The following is a 22613-nucleotide window of genomic DNA, read 5'->3' as shown; positions in this document are numbered from 1 at the left end:
AGGATGGTCTCTATCCTTCCGCATCCCTTCCTCCCTCTTTCACCACTCCCTCTCCCCAACCACCCACCCTCCCTCCGGGTGGAAGTCCGCCATTTCTCCCTGGACCTGGAAGATATGCAAAAATATGGAAGTGTGGTCTCAAAGACCGGAGCCGTCTACAGCTAGGGCTGGAGGTGGAGACGGTGACCACAATAGTAGCTGCATGAAGGTGCAGCTTCTGCCTCCCTGCGTCCTGCCCCTGTTCATGCCATCATGACAACAACCAGAACAACAGCATGCACTTCAAGGGTAATGCTGTAAACTCGTTAAGATGCACAACACTGTATACAATATCCAAAGGTGCACAAAGGCATCAAGTGGCACAGTGTGACATCTGTAACACTTGTGAAATCGACACCATTACACAATGCTCTCGATTATGAGTTTACTAACGATGTGAAATATTGAAAGGCCAATGCGCCATAACTAGAATTATGATCTCATTTAGGTTATTGAGTTACTCCATTAGAGGAAACGGTGAGACAGACACGGAGAAAAGTTTCACTGGTAGGTTCACTGGAGCAGCAAGAAGGGAGCCGAGCTGATGACACAAGCCACAGAGAAGCCAAAGAGACCGATGCCACCCAATCAGAATAAAAATGAGCCAATTAGCAGGCGACAGCCGTCGCTAGACGGACGGGGAATATATTACGGCTCGCTTCGGCTGCAGGCGTCTGTGTCTGCAGAGTCTGCAGACGCAGCGGCTCTGACACTTTCAAGGTGCCCAAAATTGCTGGAGGCAGATCCATCCTCGGGAGCTGTAATCTTCCATGAAGCAGCGCGAAGGAGGTGGCACTCAACGTTATTCTCCGCGCCGGTGGTTCCCACCGCCTGCCGACAGGCTACGTAAAGCTTAGGCGTGTCGCACGCGCACAAATGCGTGTGAGCCGTGCACATATACTTTCGTCTGAAACCCTCAGCGGTAGCCGGTGAATCGTCCCTATTGAATCCTCTCTGCTCTGCCCTTGCACCCTCACTCTGTTGGGCCTGTCTGTGCGCCACTCATGAAAAGCACACCGCCATTGCAATTCAAACGTCTATAACCTCTTAATTGGCTGACTCATCTCCCTTGTGAGGGCATTAGCAAGCCACTAGACACTTAACACACTAAACACTTGCTGGGTCGAGTGTTCATGCATGCAACCTTTATTTGTGAACTGCCCCGAGGGCAGAGGCACATTTACACACGATCTTATTGCTACTGTCCATTTCTAACTCATTACGACACTCACGACATTTCACTCTATGTACAGTAGTTGATCTGTGCCAAGTGGCGATGTGCTGTGTTGGCCAGATACTGCATTGATCCAGACAGCGTGAGAAGAAATAAACATATGTAGTACAGCAGGATTTTGATGAGGTTCAGCCATGACAGGCTTCGGAGTCTGTTTACTCAAGCACATTCTCTCTTTAGCGTCGACCAAGCATCTGTGTTTTAAATAGTGTCATAATGTTTAAGAAAATGCTCATCATTGCTTTGTTTTAAAATACAAAAAAAAGGAGTGTACGTCTGTTTAGCACTGTAGCATTCAATTCATAAATTGTTAAAAGTTTCATTATACTGCTTATGCTTTTTTTCTCCAGAAATAATCTGTGTTTATGTACTGCTTTTATCTAAAGGGATGAAGGAGCCAAAGGGGAATTAAAAGAGAAGGTAGAATTGATTGCATTTCTTAGTAATCTGCTTGCTCTCCAGGAAAAAAAAAACCCCGGCCACCAATTGTCCCAGCAGGACTACAAATACGACCAACTGTGTCACTGTGTGAAGGTTCTAGGAAATCACTAATAAACTGTTGGTTTTGTTCCGTTTCGTAATCTTTGGAATGCGTACATACACACATTCTCTTAGACACCAGTATTGACTGGATGCTATTTTGCTAAACCCCAGTTGCTCTACTGCATATTCACCATTAGTCCTCCCAGAGGAGTTGAAGTCATAAAGACACACAGGATGATAGATGCATTCCTGCTCTCCGGTAGGGCTTCCTGTCAACAGGCTCTGGGCTGGGGGGACTTGATTAAACGAGACACACATACACACAAGTACAGAGTGCACACCTACACACATACACACACACGCATATATGCATACACGCACACACTTGCACAGCTACGCACACACAAACTGCACAGTCTCACACACACACACACACAACCCCTCAACCCCCATTCCACAGCACAGAAATATTTCCAGAAGAATCCTTTCAAGGTTACAGTGTCCAGCGAGCTGTGCGTTTCAGCAGGGGGGTCCTTTAAACAGAGCAGGGGGCGAGGGAGGGTAAAGGCAGGGCCAGGGGAAACGCTGGTCTGAGCACTGTCGCCGACAATATTCCTGAAGAACCCAAAAATAACCTTGAGTAAACACGCAACCCCCGGGAATATGGCTGAAGGACAGAGGATAGAGAGTGGGTCTCTCTCTCTCTCTCTCTCTCTCTCTCTCTCTCTCTCTCTCTCTCTCTCTCTCTCTCTCTCTCTCACACAATCACACACTCACACAGTTGTCAAGACTCCAGTTAGGGCGGGTCCATTGGGCAAGAGATGAGAGCCTCTTCTGGACAAAGCCACCCCAGGGAAGTGTGCTGTTCACTGGGGGATGACTCCTAGATCTCATCACCAGAACGACCCTCAAAGCCCAAGGTGCAGGAGGAACCTGCCAATGAGCTGGAAAAGAAGCCTTATTCTCTGCTATGACAGATCTGCATTGGAAATTTGAGTCACACAACGAGCTATATAACAATGATAAAGTGGAGCAATGTGTGCACTATGCAGGGATCATGGAGACAGATGAGAATATCGAGTTTAGCCTAAGGTGTGAACTGAACAGAAAAGTCAGATTTTATGATCCGTGTTATCTTTCACTTGTACAGAAGCCTTCTTTCTGTCACACCCTTGGCATTATTCAAATCTCATGCTTGGCCAGAAAGAATGATGGCCCCTTTCTATTAGAAAGCCCTGTAACCACAATCTGGAAATTTCCATTTCAGTCAAGAGTTGCACCTTCTACACTTGCTTAATAGCTGTATCCATTGCAATCTGTCCAAATCAAGCTACAATTTCCCACACATGGAAAAACACTTTTGGATCCCCCCACCCTGCCCCCCTCTCTCTCCAAAGAAAACAATCTACACACAGCTAACATTTTGGCAAGGGCCTTGCTTCCTAAATGCATCAACACGTTCCAAATGAGAAGGCAGATGATGGCAGACCCCTGCAGAGTTTAACACTTTCTGCAGCAGATGACACCATTGTGTATCCCCCCCCCCCCCCCCCCCCCCCCCCGACCACCTGCTCTGATAAGTGACTTTCTAGGCCGTTGGGGGATTATGCTAGCTAGCTAATGCTAGTTGCTACCAGTCTTGGGGGGGGGGGGGGGGGGGGGGGGGGGTTGGAGGCCACATGTAGGTCATTCTTACTAGCTCCATCTTCAAAACAACTAGGCTGCAAACATCGCACACTACACAGGTAATTCACAAGGGAGTCTGTAATTGAATTATTAGGAACAGGTCTAGACTCGAAAGTTGACCCTGGCTAATTTCCTCTGTTTTACTTTCATGTGGCTTTTGCTCTGAGCAATTAGGAAGCCATTCTTTTAGTATACAGAAACCTCACTTTGCCTCTTCTGGCCAGCATGGCAGACAATATCCTTTTCTAGCAACGGCTACAAGTGCAGTGTTTGAAGTTGTCACAGTTATGAGCTATGAAAGTCTGTTTTATTTATAAAATGTATGAATGTTGTACTTCCATTGTTCCAGGTAAAAGATTATAGGGCTTTTAAAATACACGGGATCTTAGCCAGCAAGCTACTGTAGTACACAGGTTTCCTCAACACCGGAACTCTAGCTCGGTTAAGGTCTTTTATAGAAACCTCTCTTCCAAAACACTCAGCCCTCGTCTTCTCCTTCGCAATTTAAACCACATTCCAGTAGAAACACTCACCACCACTCCTCTCACATTAGACAAATATATGCCAGTGAATCATGCGTCAGAAAGAGCTTGCAAAATTTTCATTTAAATCACAGGTTTAGGATATCATTCCACGACAACAATGAAAAACCATTACATTCATTTGAATGGACGCCGATTTACAACGAGTGTCTTCCAGTGGTGCCATCATGTTGCTTGGATTTCAAGTAACCAACGGAAGACAAAGACCCATGACCTGGCATGCTCTGAAGCCTTTGATGTACACAGCTCACACCGTCATGTTCGTGTAGAGAAGTGATCCCTCTGTATATATCAAAGACGGCCCGTAAAAAAAGAATACTGCTAGTGTTGCTTTAATGTTCACCGCAGTAAAATGCGAGGAACATGTAGGAAGAGTACAGGACTGAAAGAGAAAGTTGCAAAGCAGCATCCTTGCCTGACTCCTCCTGACAACCGGACAAGAAAGGAACGTTTACATATTTCAAGCACCACCTGATATTGTGAATTTCCTGGCTGTGTTCCAGGGTCAACTTTTCGACCCCGCCCAAACCTGAAGCAACACCCTCAAGCAACCAAAGCCACTGGCAGGCTGAATGTGTGACATCATCAGGGCCCCATTTCTACGTCGGGGAAGTTTGGCTGTGAAGCGGTCTCACAGAACAGTCTGGAACCAACGTTTCATTTTATTGTAGCAAATCCTTTTGAACTACCACGGGCAAGATGAGAGAGGAAGTTCACCCCAGATGTTTGGAATTTTGCCAAAATGGCCCAAGTCACAGTACCACTAAGAAATGATCACACAGGAACTGAGAGTTAAAAGGTGGTTTAAAAAAGACAGACATGAAACAACTGTTATTTATATTAGTTTATCGTTTTGATAGCTATTCTCTTCGTTGAGAAATTATGCAATTTGGCACTGGTAAAAAAACAATATAGCTTCAGGAAACACAGATAGACATTTCAGCTATTGTTTTTCACTGGACACCTTCGCTAAAGCATTTTTCCATGAATAATTGATCTGCTTAGCTGGCTTTCACTTCACTTAGCTCCAGTAAAGAGGTGTACAGTATCTTTTCTCAAACCAGGGTTTTGTTTAACTGAATTTCACAGATTACATCCATGGACTGATGATCTCCAGCTGCCATTACAAGTGCAGGGTTGAAGGGAGAGACTTCCTTTGACACCTGAGAAACAAGGTATGTTAGCAAGCTCGCATGCTTGTTAGGCTTACTAGTATGCTAGCAAGAGTACCGAATGATTTCTACTCATTCCTTTGTGTGCGTGTGCGATTGTGTTTGTCTGTGGATGCTCAAGCATAGGAGCATTATTTATGTGTACTTGCTGTGTTTCTACAGTGTGTGTGTATTTGTGTATGTCTGTGTGTATGTCTGTGTGTACGTGTGTGAGAGAGTGAGTTTTATTACCTGTCTGCTTGTTGCTAAGCGCTAGGCAGCATGTATCAGTAATGTGGCAAAGATGACAAGGCACAAAGAGCCCTTGCACTGACTTATGGCTGCCTGACATTGAAGTCATGAAGCGTGGTCCAACATAACACACACACGTACACCTAATCACGCATAATGGACTCACACTTGGCTTGTAAATCACTCTAGTATTCATAAAAACGAAAGCATTCGACAGCACAAGCAATGTGACTTTGGATATCTCTGTTCTCTTGCGTTCTCCTGTATGTCTTGTGTCTGGTGAACACAAGTAGCAGATTAAGGGGTGAGATAATCACACACATTCACGCACAAACACACACACACTTTCAGTCTCTCTCTCTCACACACACACACGTGTCCTTTGGCCTTGCAGCAGTCCTATACTCCATCTGTATTCTCGCTAAACAAGGTGAAAAAGGAGCAAAGCCTCGTCCAGGCATGGCACTGGGGCAGCGCACATCATCTCGCTCATCAGCTACACCTGTGTTACTCCAAGCCCATAGGTCCGTGTCCGATAAGGCGGTAGTGAAAATGCTGCAGGGATACAGGTACACTCACTTGTTGTATTATTGTGCTGCTGCTGCCTGCCTCCACCATCCCCATCTCATGTTACTACCCATCAAGGGGATTTCTACTCTATTTGCTCCCTGACTCATTTTCTATGTACGTTGTTCGGTAGTTCTTAGAGGCAGGGAGGGCTTCTTTTTCATACATCCACTCTCAAAGGAAACCTATTTCCATGGTTATCAATAAATGGTCAAATCAATGTGTCTTGTCTGAACTGCAATTCAAACAAGGGCCAACTCTGACAAGAACCAGGGTTGTGTGTGTGCAGGTAGGCCCTGACTAAAGCTGCCCCAGCTGTTGCAGACACTGCTGCCTCTCAAGTGACATCACTGTGGTGCGCGCACACGCACACAGTCTACAGGGAAAGGTGAGACGCCCTGCTCACTGCAATTTTCCCCTAATCTTTACTCTACAAACACCACAGCTGCCAGGAATATCCCAGGGGTTGGCCTAACGCTTCTATGCGGTAGTCTCTCTCTCTCCTTCTCTCTCTCTGACTCTCGCCTTCCACCTGATTCTCTTTCTCTTCTTCATTTCCATCTGTCAAGCAAGTGCAAGCAGTCAGACCTCCAGCAGTCCCTTCACAATCACTATGTGCAGCTGAACAGCCACTGATGAAGCGAAAGGAAGTGAACCAGAACTATAACGAGGAGAGGATTCTGTGAAAATGACAAAAGAATTGTTTACGCTAGGTTAGAATTCAAGGCATCAACCATGACATTAACAGTTATCAGGATACATATGAATAGATTCTATAAGGCACAGGGGAAGACTTTATCTATTCGGCTGACAGGAAACGACAGTGCCTTCCTGTTTCATTCTGTCTCAGTGTCTCACTCTGCATCCTATCTCTCTTCATCTCAGTGTGAATTTATAATAAAGGGTTAGGAAACTCCTAAAGGATGAGTGGCACGGAGCAGAAACTCCCAGTCTGTGCTCATGTCTATCCAAATGCTTTATTGTGCCTAGCGATAAGAAAATGTGTTTGTCGTTTGGGTTGGAGAACTCGAACAGAGAAACCGTGTGTGCTTGACTGTGGGATACCACACTGTCCATCCATCACCTAGCAACCCTGTCACCCAGGGCGACAGAGCTGTGAGGCTGAGCAGACAGAGCTAAGAGTTGTGCTCGCCAGGAGGCTGATAATGCAGACCTTTCAGAGGTACTGATTTACACACACACACACACACACACACACACACACACACACACACACACACACACACACACACACACACACACACAGGTACAGATACAGTTGCCAGAAGGGGACATGAACATAGAAACACACACCATCTCCCACACACACCCCCTGTGCCACTCTACACTTCTCCGAGACACAGACAGAGCGTGCCAGCCCCAGACAGCACACGAGAGCTCGCATTGAGTAGAGTTCGATCGATACCGTTCTACGAGCAATTCGTCACGCAGTCGCCACACAGGACATATGCAACACCCAAGTCTACACACAGAAAACCCCCATACTGCAATCTTCTCCCTCCCCATCCAGGAGAAATGTGTGGTGAAAGCATTCCGAGGCCGAGCCATAAAACCGCCTTGGGATGGCATCAGCACAGCGGACGTCACAGAAATAGGATGTGAAGTTTCTGGAGCACTGTTGTTAGTCGTTCACACACTAGTGGAGCCAAGTACCACCCCCCCCTCCCCAGCACCACTGTACTGGAGCCCCTGTTGCTGAGGCATCGTGGTGTATCTAGGTCTTTCAGAGAGAGCATTGGGGTCAGACCCCAGCAGGAGAGCAGATGAGACCAATCACACGTACACAAACACACAATATATATACATATAGAAGTATTAACACTGCACACACTCTTTGAGTCTTAGTCACACTGAACACACACATACACCCACAAACTTCTCTCAATAGGCCATCTCAGAGGAAAACCAATGGCATCTCTCTGAGGGATCCAGTGTAACTGATGTTCCGGAGACTTCCATGTCAATGGATCTGGGTTCAAAGCACCAGAGGCTGGAACAGCTGGAGTGGAAGGGAGAAGTCGTCTGTATGCTTGCATGCGTGAAAGTGTGTATTATGGGGTTGGGAGGCAGTCATTTGTAGGTCTGTTTTTATAGTAGATCCTTACTAATGAGAGGACAAGGCAAGGCGGGTTGTGCAGTTAGTTCCTGTAACGGCACTCTATGCATGTGGAAACCACTTCTGATTGTGTTTGTGGTGGGTGTGTAATTTGTGTGTTGCGTGTGTATACTGTGTGTAGGAGTGTGGCTGTGTCGATGTGTGCGTGCTGGTGAGTGTGGCCCTTAGAAGACCACAGAGTTTCAAACCAAGGACATGGAAACTGATCCAAATCAAGCCAAACGTGTAATGGAATAGATACTTATTGCCAATGATCAAATAGATTCACAACCCTTGAAACCCCAGTCACTTTGGGGTTGTTGTCTCTTCCTGTGTGGCTGTTGGACAGTAACCTCAAAATAACTTGACATATTACTAAAAGTCCAATTTAATCCAAGCTTCGTCATCCTGTGAGTCAGGGTATTACAGAAAGTATTTTCTAGTTTGTAGTGTGTGTGTGTGTGTGTGTGTTTTTTGTGTACAACAAGGCATATGACCTGCCAAATCATGTTTTTCAGCTTGTTTGCACCGATCAGCTTGACCCTTGTGGGAGTGGTCAGAATGGTGTTGATGAGTGTGTGTGTATATAATCCTGTTTAATCTGTTTTCTAAACCCTGTTTGACTGAAGTATTATAGCATTTCACATCGCACTGCCCCATGGTGGACTTGGTCTCGCCTGTTTTTTGATAGAGCTTAGTCGACACAGATCCTGACTTATACTTTCAAGGAGAAAACCACAAAACTGTTTATGATGTTTGTTGTTATTGACCAGTTTGGTTACAAAAGGAATTTCCATCATTTACTTCCTGTTTGAATTCTCCCAGGATCCATCCATACAACCCTTCTCATCATACCTTTCTTCCTGCTATAATTTCCTTACAAAAATGAATAACAATCTTTGATTTTCCTTTCTCACCTGAATTATTCATTCTTCTCTTTATTCTTTGTGAGAATGTTTCATGTTCTTCTCCCTGTTCTAGTTATTTTTCCATGCTATGAATGACTCTGTAGTGCCTTCAATAACAGTACATCTGTATTCCCTGGTTGAGGAAGTCAGTGCAGGCTTTTACCTCTCTACTCCATCAGAATCCCTGTGAACTTGAAAGAATACAATAGAACACACTATTATTCACTTCCACACCGCCTCCTCTCCTCCTTTCCTTACATCTTATCTCAAGTCACTCAGTATTCTTGGAAGGCACTCTCTGGCCCGGACGAGTTCAAAACCTTTTTGTTGATGTTTGCTGCAGCTCAGCTCCAAAAACCTGCTGAGAACCCCTTTTTCACTCTCTCGCTTTCTAGAACTTTCTCTTTCCCTCTGTCGTCCACCGAGACCATCACCATTATCGCTGGACAGACAGTACCGCTTTCATCTCTCTTCCTCTACTCCTCTCTCCGAACATCCCTTCTTGCTCCTCACTCTGTAAACCATTTTAAATGTGGGTAGAGGAGTGCCAATACACTGCGCAGAATTTTTGTGATGAGTCATTTTTTACTCTGAAAGGTGCTACTCCACTGCCTGCAGATGACAAAAGTTTTTTTATTTTTTTTTATCACAATCAAAATAAATAAGATATATTAAGACATTTTTTTCTTTGCTCTCTGTGTTATACAAGTACACAAATATATGTTTACATTTTGGTTCATTTTAGTTTTACATTTTGTCAAAAATGTTGGATTACCTACATGGGTACTGACGTTGTGCAAATCATTGTACAAAACTGTTGCATTAACAAACCCATTCAACTCTGTTGAAAAATCTAACACATCACAGTGCTTTTCTCTCAGGGTTCTAAGAACTATTCACCAAACCCCTCAAAAAACAAATTTCTTCTCTGTGGCCGAAACCCCTTTCCTCCTACCGTATTCACTCATTCATGAAGATTCTTTCTCACACACACTACTTTTCTCCCAACCTCCGCAGATCCTCAAAGCCTCTATGGGAGTCATTGTCCTGCCCAGGATAGAGAAGCATATTTACCAATAGTCTGTCTTGGCACACGACCAGCCTGAACCAGTTTATTCAATGAACCCAATGTCCTTGGGGAGTGGGGAGGGAGAAAAACAGAGTAAATTCCCAAGATGGCTAACATAGCATCCATCAGTAAACAATCCACCCTATGGTGGGAAAACAACACACACACACACACACACACACACACACACACACACACACACACACACACACACACACACACACACACACACACACACACACACACACACACACACACACACACAGCACACTAACAGTCCTGATGGATGTAATTGCATCACTGCCCCACCATATTGTTGTTCTTCTCATATAACCTCTGCGGAATTCACAGAGAGGAAACAGAGAAATAAAGATGCACTCCACAGACACTGGATAGCTTCCATTACCAGGCCACCACTAAGGCAACTGTTGTTTTTAATCTATGGCTAGTCTTCAAAGACGAGCCATAGTACATAGTCATTGCATTTGCTTGAAAACAGTTCAAGTACAGTATTGTTGGAATGAAGTGTGTTGAAGGTAAAATGTGCATTTCTCAAGGGAATAAAAGGGTATTCACAGGTATGGTACGCATCCAACTAATGCAAAAGGATGGTGATCTTGTCTTTTGCCAAAACTTACCACAATCTCCTCTTCCTTATCAAAGGATACGCAGGTACACTAATTGATAGGCTGGCAGTACAATTCCTTCAGTTAATATGCCATATGTAACCAGAAGAGCTGCTCTCATCTGAATCAGGTCCATTTCTCCAGAACACAATAAGCTTGTCTTAAAAAGTTCAGGTAAGTAGTTTGGGACTATATCTATCTCACCAGAATAATATACGTGTTATAAAATTACCAGATCTGTGTGACCAACAGAACAACTATAGCAACAGAAATTGGCCAGAGTATAAACAGATCTACTACAATCACATCCCAAACTAGGTTCTTAAGGCCTAAATATAGGTTTTGCAGATTAAGAAACTATGGGGACTTAAAAAAAAAAAAAAATTGTTCAGTATGTCCATGTTCTGTAACAGCAGTGTGTCTGGACGTGCCCTCTTGGAGTGGCCCTTTGTTAAATGTACCCACACATTGTTATTCTATGTGTTTTATTAATATGTCTTGGCTAGATAACAGGCCCATTTCCCAGCGAGTGGTGAGGAAGGGGAAAAGGGAGGTCCCCCTTAATTGTGAGACTGTTGCGGAGCATTGTGGGTAATTAGGATGAAAAATATCACATGCCCTCCCTCACACCATTACCCGGCATCCTCACTCCCACCCGCCGATAACTCCAAGTTGAGCCCGGACCACAGTAGAGCACTGGATCCCAATGGGGGTTATTGGGCAAGTCTCCATCCCTCACTTGGGAGGGGGGGAGGGGGGATAGTAAAAGAAAAAGTTCGAGTGAAAAGACAGAAAGGGAGAGGAATCAAAATAGAGGGCAAAGACAGAAAGAAAGAGACAGATAAGTGAGAGATAGATTGGAGAAAGAGAGAAAATAAAATAAAGAGACGTGGCCACACAGAGAGAGAGACACCCCAGATGAAGTCTCCTTCAGCAATCCTCATGTTTCCTCTCACGCCTACAGACTTCCACCTTCCCAATCGATGAGAGTCACTCCAACGGTCCATCTTATTTCTCAATTGACTGCATACAGTGGGAGGCCAGCCGCCTCCACTGCATATCAAAAATCCCATTCTCTTCCGAGTCCAAAAGCTCACATAACTAAACAGCATATAACTCCAAAGAGCCCCATAAAGATGGGAAAACAAACGTGGCTTCTTATCCGGGGACCTTAAGCGCACAAATCGACAAGCGCTTGTTTGTGTTCAGCTTGGCGGATCCCAGTCCAATGGCACAGGCCCTAGGGGAATCGGGCGGGGAATTCTGAATCAAACCACTGTTACTGTGGAACACAAGATCATAACACCTGACACTGCTGACCACCGTGTGACCTAAATAAGACAGCGAGAGACCTATGCTTATGATGTGTCATTCACTGCATTGCCCAAACCAGATCTTAAAGTAACTGATTCCAATCTATCCTGTTTCCATTATTTCATACTTGGCATGTAAGGCTCCATGTTCCTTAAGATAACACTGCTGGGAATATCGCTGTGAAGCAGATAGAGCGACAGAGCTGCGCTTTCACAAGATGTTCACACTGAGTCGCTCAGCGTGTGTATCTGTGCAGTTGGCTCTTTCCTCTCCCCCACAGTGCCTTTACCCAGCCGAGTGTGAGATGAGGTGCCTCTCCCAGTGTGGCCCTATCTGGCAACACAGCACCCCAGTCCAACACACACACACACACACACACACACACACACACACACATACACACACACACACTGTTTCTGCTGCATCAGCAGCACTTAGACAGCAGTCGTGGATGGGGACAGGGAGCATGCTCTCTTAAATCCTGCCCTGTCCTTCCTGTTCCATGAGACAGCCCAGATGTCAAGCCAATCTGGCCAAGTCATCTAATGTCAGACACTAGCAAATTTGACACATGACCTTAATTGTGACATTGAAGGAGGGGGGAAAGCCAATTTTGGCACAAACTTGACTTTGTTGAATGTATAAAACAAACACTGGCCTACATACACCAGCAACTACTGACAATGAGTTTTTGTACCAACACTCTTGGAAATCCTCCCCCCATGTCAAAGCCCTCCCAAAAACTAAAAATAGCACTTTGCTACATAGCACACACCAAAAGCACTGTTTCCCAACAGGGCCCTCTGCCTCCGCTTTGTAAACGACATGAGGTAGGACGCACGATGATAAGGGGTGTTAAATTATCCACAACCCTCTGGGAGAGGTCTGGCTTCCCATCAGCGTTGGCCTGGAGCAATCTCAGTTAATCACATCCGCAGTGTTTACTTGAGCTGGGGGCCCTCAGCCGACGCACCCTGAAAGTCGCTGAGGTAATTTCTGTCGGAGCACTGCAGCACGAAGAGACAAGTAGCCGTCACGCACCCGCATGTCAGCACAGACGTGAACAAACACTTAACACTTAACCTGCCTGTTATACCTTCGAAAATTGCTGAGGACCTGTTGGTTGATGACAGTGTGTGTGAGGCGGTGTGTTAGTATGTGTGTCATGTGTTTCTGTGTGTGAATCGGGGCAAGAGCAGACACGATGTGAGCCCTGTCTGGATAAACAAGTCTGGCAGTGAGAAGATGTTGCGTCGGTTGTCAACAAGAATTCCTGCAGGTGACAGCATACCGATGTAGAGATTGGAAAACACTAGACGAAAGCTATGTTGTTATTTCAAATTCCACTGACAAAACTATGTCCCGAGCACAGAGTAATTTTACTATGAGATAATGTCATTTAAAGCATCCTGCTGTGACAGTCTGAGATTCACTTAAGATACTGAAGATGCAGTATAGTTCTTTGAGGGATTGTGGTGTGGACTGTTTTAAACTGTAGCTTAAAATGTACGGGCCACCTGAGTTGGTTTCGGCATGTTTTTGCATTACTTTTGCATTACTTGCTTGGTTGAGTGTGTCCCAGTGAAACCACATCCTCGGTTGAAAAGCGGAGTTCTTAGGTTGTCCAAATTACCACTTCTAGCTACTACAACAAGTCTTCTTTGCATCTTTGCCAGGGCAGATGGAAAATCAATTTTTCAAGGGTTTGGTCATTCTGAGGGGATCTAAAGAGCACTTACAGTGTTATTGCCAATGTAGATCAATACATTTTATTTCACGATTAGCATTTAATCACGCCCTCTCTTCATCCTTCCTTCCCTGTCTGTCTCTTCTCTCACTGGGCTTGATAGATGAGTCTCCCTTCTCCCTGTTCTTTACTTACACTCCCGAAAGTCTTAAGAGATTTATCCGCATTATCAAACATGCACTGCAATCACCGGTAAATTCTTTTTTCTTCGCATTCTTTTTTTCATCCACATTTTTCTATGGGATGTCTTGTAAATACCCTGAAGTATTGGGAAAAACAGGACAAACATACTATAGGGCTACTGTGAGAAACCAGTTTCCAATCAGCCAATTGGCAGGGGTGTGACCGTTTAACTGAGGGGAGTGGCGGCAGCTAAAAATAACTTCTTCTTCTACTGTTGTGAAAACCACAACCTACATATCACCAGTTCGAAACAACTCGAAACAGCTATAGAGGGTTGGTATACATTGTCCAATCAAACATGTTGGGGAAATTCCTCGTGTGTGTGTGGTGTGTGTTGTGTATGTTATCTGACAGTTTGAAAAGAATGGGAAGTAGTTCGCCTGCTATTCTAATCCAGTGTGAAAAGGGGTTCAACTACTGTACTGTTGTTCATGACACCAGTTAGAAATGATGTGGGTTTGCTATATCAAACCAAAAGGCTTCCATGAGAAACAGCTGAATAACACAAGTCGTGATATAAACAGTTTTGTAGGCTATACACAATAACATAATACATTATTACATGCAGGCTTAATGTCAGTCAGACACAACTGACTTTTAGCAGGGGTCGCTTCCCCCTCATGAGTCACTTTATCCATATGTTAGGCACAAAATCATATTTAAAATGCCACTGCTATTTCCAACTGATGGTCACAGCATTCCCTTACATCCCCACAGTTCAACACCATTCGGTAGACCTTTCCAACAACTTGTGGCATGTGCGTATCAATGTTTTGTTTCGACCTAAATGTAATAAGTTCTTATGAACTCTTGACAGCACTGGAATGCATTGACCTGGGGAGGTGGTTGACGTCATTAAGGCTGTCCAACCCCTTCCAGGTTGTACTGCCTCCGCCTTCAGCCGCGCTGGGGTAGCGTTTGGACAGCTAGCGTGTGTTCCCGTCACTCTAACAAGGTGTGTCAAGCCCTTGTCGCCACAAACCCCTATTTGTGACGCTGCGTATCGAAATGTGTGGGCTGAAAGAGACAGCTGCACGTATTGGACTGTAGCTAATTCGGAATAGGCACCCAACTGTCTGTAGCACCCAACCATGAAGTCAGGGGTTTCAGTTTATCACAGATGTTAAAGATTCACTATTGCAAGTTTCAGTAAACCCTGCATACTTACAAAATTCACGTGACTAGATGTGTGTAATTACTAATTAAATAGCATCTTCAGTAGCATCTTTAACCCATACACTTAAAGAAACAGAAATTCAGACCTCTTTTGACTTCAAAGCCAGAGGAAATGACTTGTGTAACAGCTTGCTCTCACCAAAAACTAAGATTTAATACAGTACAGTAGGCATATCTAACAGTGCAACATGGTGTTGCACTGTTTTGTTAAATAGGGAAGTATAAGAAAATTATCCCCAGAAGGAAGCTGATTCCGCAGAAAAGAATCTGACAATTGTTGTTCCTAAAGCAGATTGTCTGATCTATGGGAACTACCAATGGTTCCTTTTACACAGAAAACAGAGAGGAGGGTTTCTCTTACTGGAAAAGGTGACAATGGTATACTGTAAGTAAACAGAAGCTAGCACTGTCAGGGTCAATAAGAACAATGCCGTTTGTGGAACGACAAAGGGATGTATATTACTGTCACAGGCTTGGGGGCTGGTTCAGTCATGTATCTGACCTCAATCCTTCTGATGTGCTTAGAAATGCATGGAAACGTGGAGACTCAATATCATCCAGCGCCTGCTGTCTGTAACCTGCTGTGTGTGCATGTGGATGTGTGAACAGGTTTAGTTTATCTGTGCTCATGAAAGAAGTTAGTTTGAATATCTAAACTACAGAGCACTATCTCATGGGTGTATTGATTTAAACACTGAGACATTTCTACTGAATAAATCATTGGCCCAAGGTAAATAAATACAGCCTCACTTTCGAGGTACAGTATGCAAAGTGTGAAATGATCTAATTTCACAAAAGTTAAAGTAAATGCCTTTATTCCACAGCTTAATCAAACAGAACAAGATCAATAGATACGACATCCCAAATCTCTCAATAAGACTGTTACCAACCCGCATTGCTTGACGTGCTGTCGCATTCAAAACAATCAATGAAGTTTTTGGATTGCACCCACATAACCATATTCTCGAAGTCTATTACGTTTACAGTATTACTAAACTATAAGGAGACAAGACTCAGCTTTCACGTTTGCAGATAAACATCGAAAGACTACTTACCAGAAAATATCATCCATGTAACAGCAATTGGTGACAAGAAATTCGTCGATTTTGTTCAGTTTGTGTCTGTGTGCCGGCTATGTTTCCAAATGTAATAAACTGAAAATAAACTTAAAAGCAGACAAGTAAAAAAAAGGATTATTCATACACAAAACCTATTCAAAGAAGGGAAACTTCACGGCGCGTTGTACTGCATTCAGACATAGTGCGGTGCTCTTCAGTCCCATAGTCTACTCCGGCAAGATGTTGGGGAGGAGTGACCGCTCGCTTCGACTATAAAGCAGTCTCGCTGAGGTTCATGGGACATGTAGTGCGTAATTATTTTCCCTTGCTGTATAGTACCAGTACGTTGGAAAATGTCCACAACTTTGTCACGGCTATTACTAACAAAAAAAAGAAAACAGAAAGTGAAAATGTACATTAAACTTTATCCTGTGTGATTGTACATTTACTGCTTCCTCCTCTTCATCCTCCTCTTCATCCTCATCCTCCTCCTACTAATGATAATAATAATCGTAATCACGATCTAATACTTTATATACTGTAGCTATAGAACAAAATCAGTAGCTATTGTAACAACAATACACCATTGGTGTACAACAAAGGCTAGCTATGCATGGATAATAAGACAAAAGAAGTAGTAGTAGTAGTATAAGACTGTAATTTAGTTGCATGGTGCTTAAGAACAATGTCAATATCAAGGATCTTTGACAGCAACAACAGAAAACAGTATATAAACATTATAAGGACTCATTATAAAAGAATATATTATAACGACCATACTGATAGACACGGCATGTTTTGGTGCTTTGTGAAGACAAATAAACTATAATAATTATTTAATAATTAATAATTATTTAAATATTGTTACTGAAGTAACTGAAGTATACTGAAGCATTACAGCAAGTCCTCGGTATGACAACAGCGCAAAAATGACACTTTCACACTGATAATAAAACTGTTATTTTCAGTAGATGGATTCATGTTGCAATTCCTGAGAACATGGTGAAAGAACAAGATCAATAGACACAGAGACAATAGCATGTATTTGTGTAAATGTGACTTAAGGGACACTGACCTTTGCTTAATAAGTGAAATAAACAAAGCCAGTCAATCTCTAACTTCCTGGCCACACCCATTGAGCTGATTGAAAGAATGATTCAGCACCCTCGGCTTATATTTAGCCCACCCAAGTGCAACAAAACAAGTGGAAAATACAAACGCTCTCCATAACCTTTATTCTTAGGGGCCAAACCCTTCCCCTGTGTATTCCAACACATTGTTTTTCTGTAGCCTCTCCCCACTAACTTGATTTAGGACAATACAGCACTGGGTCCCAGTTGTGCTAATTGTCATGGTTGAAGTCAAGAAAAAATGAACCATCTTGTGGAAGGCGGGTTGATAGGAAATGCCAGCCTCAAGCCTAATGACTAAATATAGCTTTACTGACTCCAGTAAAACTATCAGAAGTGTCAAAAGTGTATTTTCTGAATGAGAAGTTCTTGGTTGAGGAACAGGATGTGGGTATGTGACCTATATGTGTGGTCTAATGACCAGTAAACAGTTTATAGGAGAGCGAAGATGTATTTATTTTTAATTTAGGGGTGCAGCTCTTACAATTGTGTCTATTGCAGTATTTCACACACACCTCCCCAGAACTACAGCTATCGTGTAGTTCTGGTCCACTGTTCACAGCATACAATGTGCGGTAAGCGTTAAAATAGAGAACAGTGAAAAGGCATAAAAGGGTTTAGGAAGAAAAAGGAAAAGGAAGCTGAACAAACCTTCACACTGAAACACTGAAATGCCCACTACATACAAACTGTTGAGTAGTATATTATGCAAGGTGTCAAGCTCATAGCGTCTGACTCAGGCAGAGAGATCCTGGTCATCTTGTAAGACTTTGGGCCCTTGTTCTCTGTTTATAACAGGAACAAACAGTCCAGTAGAGTCCACATCTTCTCTATTTAATGATGTTATCAGTGTGTTTGATTGTCTTTTTAAAGAGGAAACTCACCTTTATTGACTGATAGCATGACAGATTGCCCATTGGTCCTCTGCTAACCTAATTTAACATCCAACATCATTTGTCAGATTAGGTGTCAAAAGTGTTTAGTCTAATAACCTGTCATCAGTCACCTGCTAGTTCACTTTATGAAGTAAGTGCATGTTTGGTGGGTTAAGACCATAATGCACTTTGGTCAAAGGTATATGTCTGAAAAAGGATTAATGGATAGGTCATACACTTACTGGTAATTTCTGATGTGTGGTCCTTTCTCTGGTAAGGAAAAATAAGCATGTCAAAGACAATGTGTGTAGAATACGGACGATAAACCCCAAGCTGGGGGAAATGTTTTATGCACTTACCCCATCTGCTGGACCGTATGTGGTAAGACGTAGCCTACTCAAATGCGCACGCAGTTGAAAGGTCATAGAGACAAAAATGGCAGCTTCCAGTCGGTCAGCCGTTGTACTAAAAGCCATTAAGAGTATAGTTGTACAGTTTTGTCCCTTTGAGTCTAATGTTCGTTCAACACGGTAAGAATATAATATGTGTTTTTCTCGTTTTGAGAATATATCGCAGTAATCTACAAAGGCCACAACATGATGAAACTAAGAATATTTGACGTTCGTCGGCAAGCTAGCTAACTATTACTATGGGTGGCACCTTGTGAAAGATGCCGTGTTCTCTTCCGAGTTTGTAGCCTATAAGATCGTCAGTAACCCCTAAAGTGAGGGCATTATATAATTCACTCTTTTCTCATTTTAATAATGCAACCTTCTTGTATTTCAGGGAGTTTCTGGTCAGGGTGGGATCGGAAAAGGCCAGAATGACCAACATGAACTGTGAGGTGACCACAAAAGTGAAACATGACAAGTCTGAACCTTTGGTGGACATCACATTCAGTAAGACACCACACTGTAGGCCCTACCCTACATTTAAATGAATGTTGCATCGACAGTGTTTACCAACTTAGCTTGATTTGAAGCGATCTTAACTCATGCTATATTCTTCCTTATCACTAGAGCTTGTTAGTAACTCACGTCATTTAAAACCTTAAGAGTTAACAAACCACTTAAGTGGTTTGTTTTACATCCAGAGATAGTCGGTCTGACTTATGCGTCCCCACCACAGCGGATGGGGAGAAGTTGGTGCTGAAGGGAGCTGGACTGACCTGCAAGGAGATGATTACAGCACTGCAGTCACGCTGCATAGCCAAGGACCCTCAGGCCAGAGCTGGAGCGAAGAAATAGCCCCTTCTTCCGCAATATTTATGTATAAATCTATCAATTTGTATATTTGTGAATGTGAATAAATGCTCTGTTGAAATACATTTCCTTTGTATCCCTCTCGATCCCCACGTACCAATGCTGTTTATATTAAAACAAATGATCAAATTGTATTTCATTTAGGCAGAGGCCTACACTTCAATCTTTAGCTACCCAGAAGTGGCATGTGTTCCAAATTATTTTCTGGATAGAATAGTCATTCATTCCAGCATTTGAGTGAAATGTATGCAACCGTTAGCATATAGGTGAAATGTAATTTGGCAGAAGAGGAAGTGATGACTGATGAGCCACTAGACCTTTCCCCCATTCCCAAATCTGAAGCAGTCGACCCAACGTGACGTTTGTGGTTGTGATTGGACACCTCGGCAATGCGCGTGTCAGAGAGTTCCCTTTAAAAACTTTGGCTCGCACACACAAATGAGGAGAGAGTTGAAGTTGGAACGATTAGGATTGTTGAGAGAACCACTCACGTTGCAAACATGGTTGAGAAGTTTATTGGGACTTGGAAAATGATTTCCAGCGAGAACTTCGATGATTACATGAAGGCTATAGGTAGGTTTTCGTTTTCTTGCATCGATGTAGAGTTTAGGGTTATTGGAAATATTAGGACAGTAAAACATGCATTGCGTACTGTAAGTCATTATGATAATTTTATTTTGGAACGTCATAATTTGCACAAACTGAATATGCGATGCATTATTGTAGCCTACGGAAAAAATACCCCCTGCTGAAATATATTTTTTCTTTTATGCAGGTGTTGGATTTGCCACCCGACAGGTGGGAAATCGGACCAAGCCCAATCTGATTTTGAGCATAGAAGACCAAGGTGTTATTTGTATGAAGTCCCAGAGCACCTTCAAAACGACTGAGATTAAATTCAAACTCAACGAGCCATTCGAGGAGACTACTGCGGACGACAGAAAAACAACGGTTGGTTTGTCTGGGGAGAAAAAGAGGTAGCATATGGAAGATTCGACCAAATTGGGTGATTTACTGTCTGGAATTAATGCTATTTGATAATTTCCTCCTTTTCCCAGACTGTTATGACTATTGAAGATGGCAAACTTGTGCAAAAACAAAGCTGGGATGGCAAAGAGACTAACATTGAGAGGGAGGTGACAGATGGAAAATTGATAGCGGTAAGGTTTTTGAACACTCAAAGTAGCTGATGTATATTTTCCCCTTAACCTTCTATGTAGGTCTACCCTTATTTATTTAGCACGTTTTCTGTCAAGTGTTCCCATGTGTTGCATCTACAATTTAGACATTCCTAATTAATTCCACATCTCTGTAATTGAAGCAATGTGTTGACATGTCCTACTTCCTCCTGGCCTGCACCTTTTGGATTCCCTCCCTTGACCTCACATGCTTCTCTCCTCACAGAAATGCTGCATGGGAGATGTGGTGGCAGTGAGGACATATGTGAAGGAGGCATGATGGGGTCACCACCTGTCTTCGGCTGGATTGGCAGACGACCGGCTCAGTTCAATGAGCAGACAAGCTAATGCGACAGCGTGTATTGCCCTTGTTCTTCATTGTGTTGCCAAAGCAAATTTATATTCTGTACTCCAATATGATACATTTGGTTCTAAACATTGTGGTGATTTTAATAAACATCCTAAAAAGAATATTGGTTGATCTTGAGTGATTATTTCCAGTGTTAAATGATCTATTTTTGAAAGAATGCAGTGGATAAAGCAATCATCCGCTGCCCCCACAGCAAAGTCAATTTCAACAGACTGAATCAGTTTAAGCAAATGTAATAGCTACATTTTAAGAAAATAAATACAAATAGCTACATGCTGAACATTAATGGACACGTTCAGTTGAAACAAAACATTTTTTTTTATTGTTTTGTTTGAACAATAAATCAAAAGCTGAGTTATAACCTATTGACACTGCTGAGCTAGTCTGAGCAGCTGTAGTTTATTAAACTGCTGTGCAATGCATGCATGGAAGCTGCAAAAGGGAAGGGAAGAGTTCTCCGTTTCAGCATAAAAGTGTCTAATACAATAGTGTCGAGCCCCATGTTTTTTGCAATTGGAAAAAATCGAAATTGAAGTCCATAATGGGTCTTAGGCATACAAGTAAGTAAGTAAGACTTTATTTATATAGCACTTTTCATACAAGAATCGCAGCTCAAAGTGCTTATATATATACAAGCGTGTATATTGTATGCTTAAGCATATGAGCAAAATGATCTGCTCAAAGACAAAACCCAGAGGTCAAATATGTCACCCTTGTAGCGGGATGATTCATACCCCTAGTTGGCAAAGGACTACTGCAGGAATGTAAGTACTTTTTAGATGCCACATGAAAAACTATGTAGAGAGGTCACTTAGGAAATGTTTTCCTTTTCCCATTTTCAGCTCCAACATTTCCCATTTTGCACTTATTTGTTGGCATGCATGGAGAGACCAGTGCATTGTGAATCCCAGGAGAGTTCACTCCCTTTGGCCTGGGCTCAAAACCAGATTGTTCCATTGGCGACAACCACTTTCCCATGGAAGGAAAACACTGCATATGGACTGATTGGTTGTAATGAGTAAAACAGCTGAAACAGGTGGAATCATGAGCCAACTCTTCTGGTGTCCATTTTGGAGTGGACAATAGCACTGATAATCATATAGCCTGTATAAAGTTTGCACAGTTGGGTGGTGTGACAAGCAGTGACAAAAATGCTAGTAATATGTAGCAAAGGTCAAAATATAGTTGTTATGTTGTAATAGAACCTTGACCACCAAAATACTGTAGAACTTCTGATCTTTGATCTTCTGTTGCACTTTCACGTCACATTGGATGAAAGCATCAGCTAAATGAATAAAATGCTAATGTACTGTTGTCTTCTTATGCTTTAAAGCATCCATTTTAGATACATTTAAATGACACGTCATGTGACCCATATACATCTGACATCACATCTGGTATAGCTGTACTTACTGTTTCATCTCTTGAAGAACAGACAAAAACTCTGAAGTCCTTGCATGAATATTTAAATATGCATACCCAGTAGTACAGTACCTACAGTACAGACATACAGTACATGTACTTCAACAAACCAAGCCCCCTCCTCCTTGTGCCTCCCCCATACATGTATCAGTTTGTAGTGGGCATACAGGAAACCCTGGACGGGATGCAACCTGCTTCACTGAGCCTACACCACTGCAGATGGTA

General features: G+C 43.0%; 3 protein-coding genes across 3 annotated transcripts in view; 2 read left to right on the top strand and 1 right to left on the bottom strand.

The window, feature by feature from the left end:
- The window catches only part of pag1 (phosphoprotein membrane anchor with glycosphingolipid microdomains 1), a 35473-nt gene extending 19070 nt beyond the window's left edge, over nt 1-16403 (bottom strand). Inside the window, exon 1 of the mRNA XM_062446160.1 lies at nt 16149-16403. The gene's annotated coding sequence lies outside the window, so the exon portion shown is untranslated. The remainder of the gene's footprint in view (nt 1-16148) is intronic.
- A 2146-nt stretch (nt 16404-18549) lies between these two features.
- Nucleotides 18550-19483, top strand: mrpl53 (mitochondrial ribosomal protein L53). The gene is made up of 3 exons (XM_062487310.1): nt 18550-18686; nt 18943-19055; nt 19285-19483. The coding sequence occupies exons 1-3, from the start codon at nt 18592-18594 to the stop codon at nt 19401-19403; spliced, it is 327 nt and encodes a 108-aa protein (XP_062343294.1). The 5' UTR covers nt 18550-18591; the 3' UTR covers nt 19404-19483.
- Nucleotides 19484-19832: 349 nt separating this feature from the next.
- Nucleotides 19833-21067, top strand: fabp4a (fatty acid binding protein 4a). The gene is made up of 4 exons (XM_062445763.1): nt 19833-19991; nt 20194-20369; nt 20477-20578; nt 20823-21067. The coding sequence occupies exons 1-4, from the start codon at nt 19919-19921 to the stop codon at nt 20874-20876; spliced, it is 405 nt and encodes a 134-aa protein (XP_062301747.1). The 5' UTR covers nt 19833-19918; the 3' UTR covers nt 20877-21067.
- The last annotated feature ends 1546 nt before the right edge of the window (nt 21068-22613 follow it).

The sequence above is a fragment of the Osmerus eperlanus genome, chromosome 20 (genome assembly GCF_963692335.1).
Source record: "Osmerus eperlanus chromosome 20, fOsmEpe2.1, whole genome shotgun sequence".
Lineage (NCBI taxonomy): Eukaryota > Metazoa > Chordata > Actinopteri > Osmeriformes > Osmeridae > Osmerus > Osmerus eperlanus.
The sequence above is the reverse complement of the archived record's forward strand: the minus strand, read 5'-3'. Positions and strand labels throughout refer to the sequence as shown.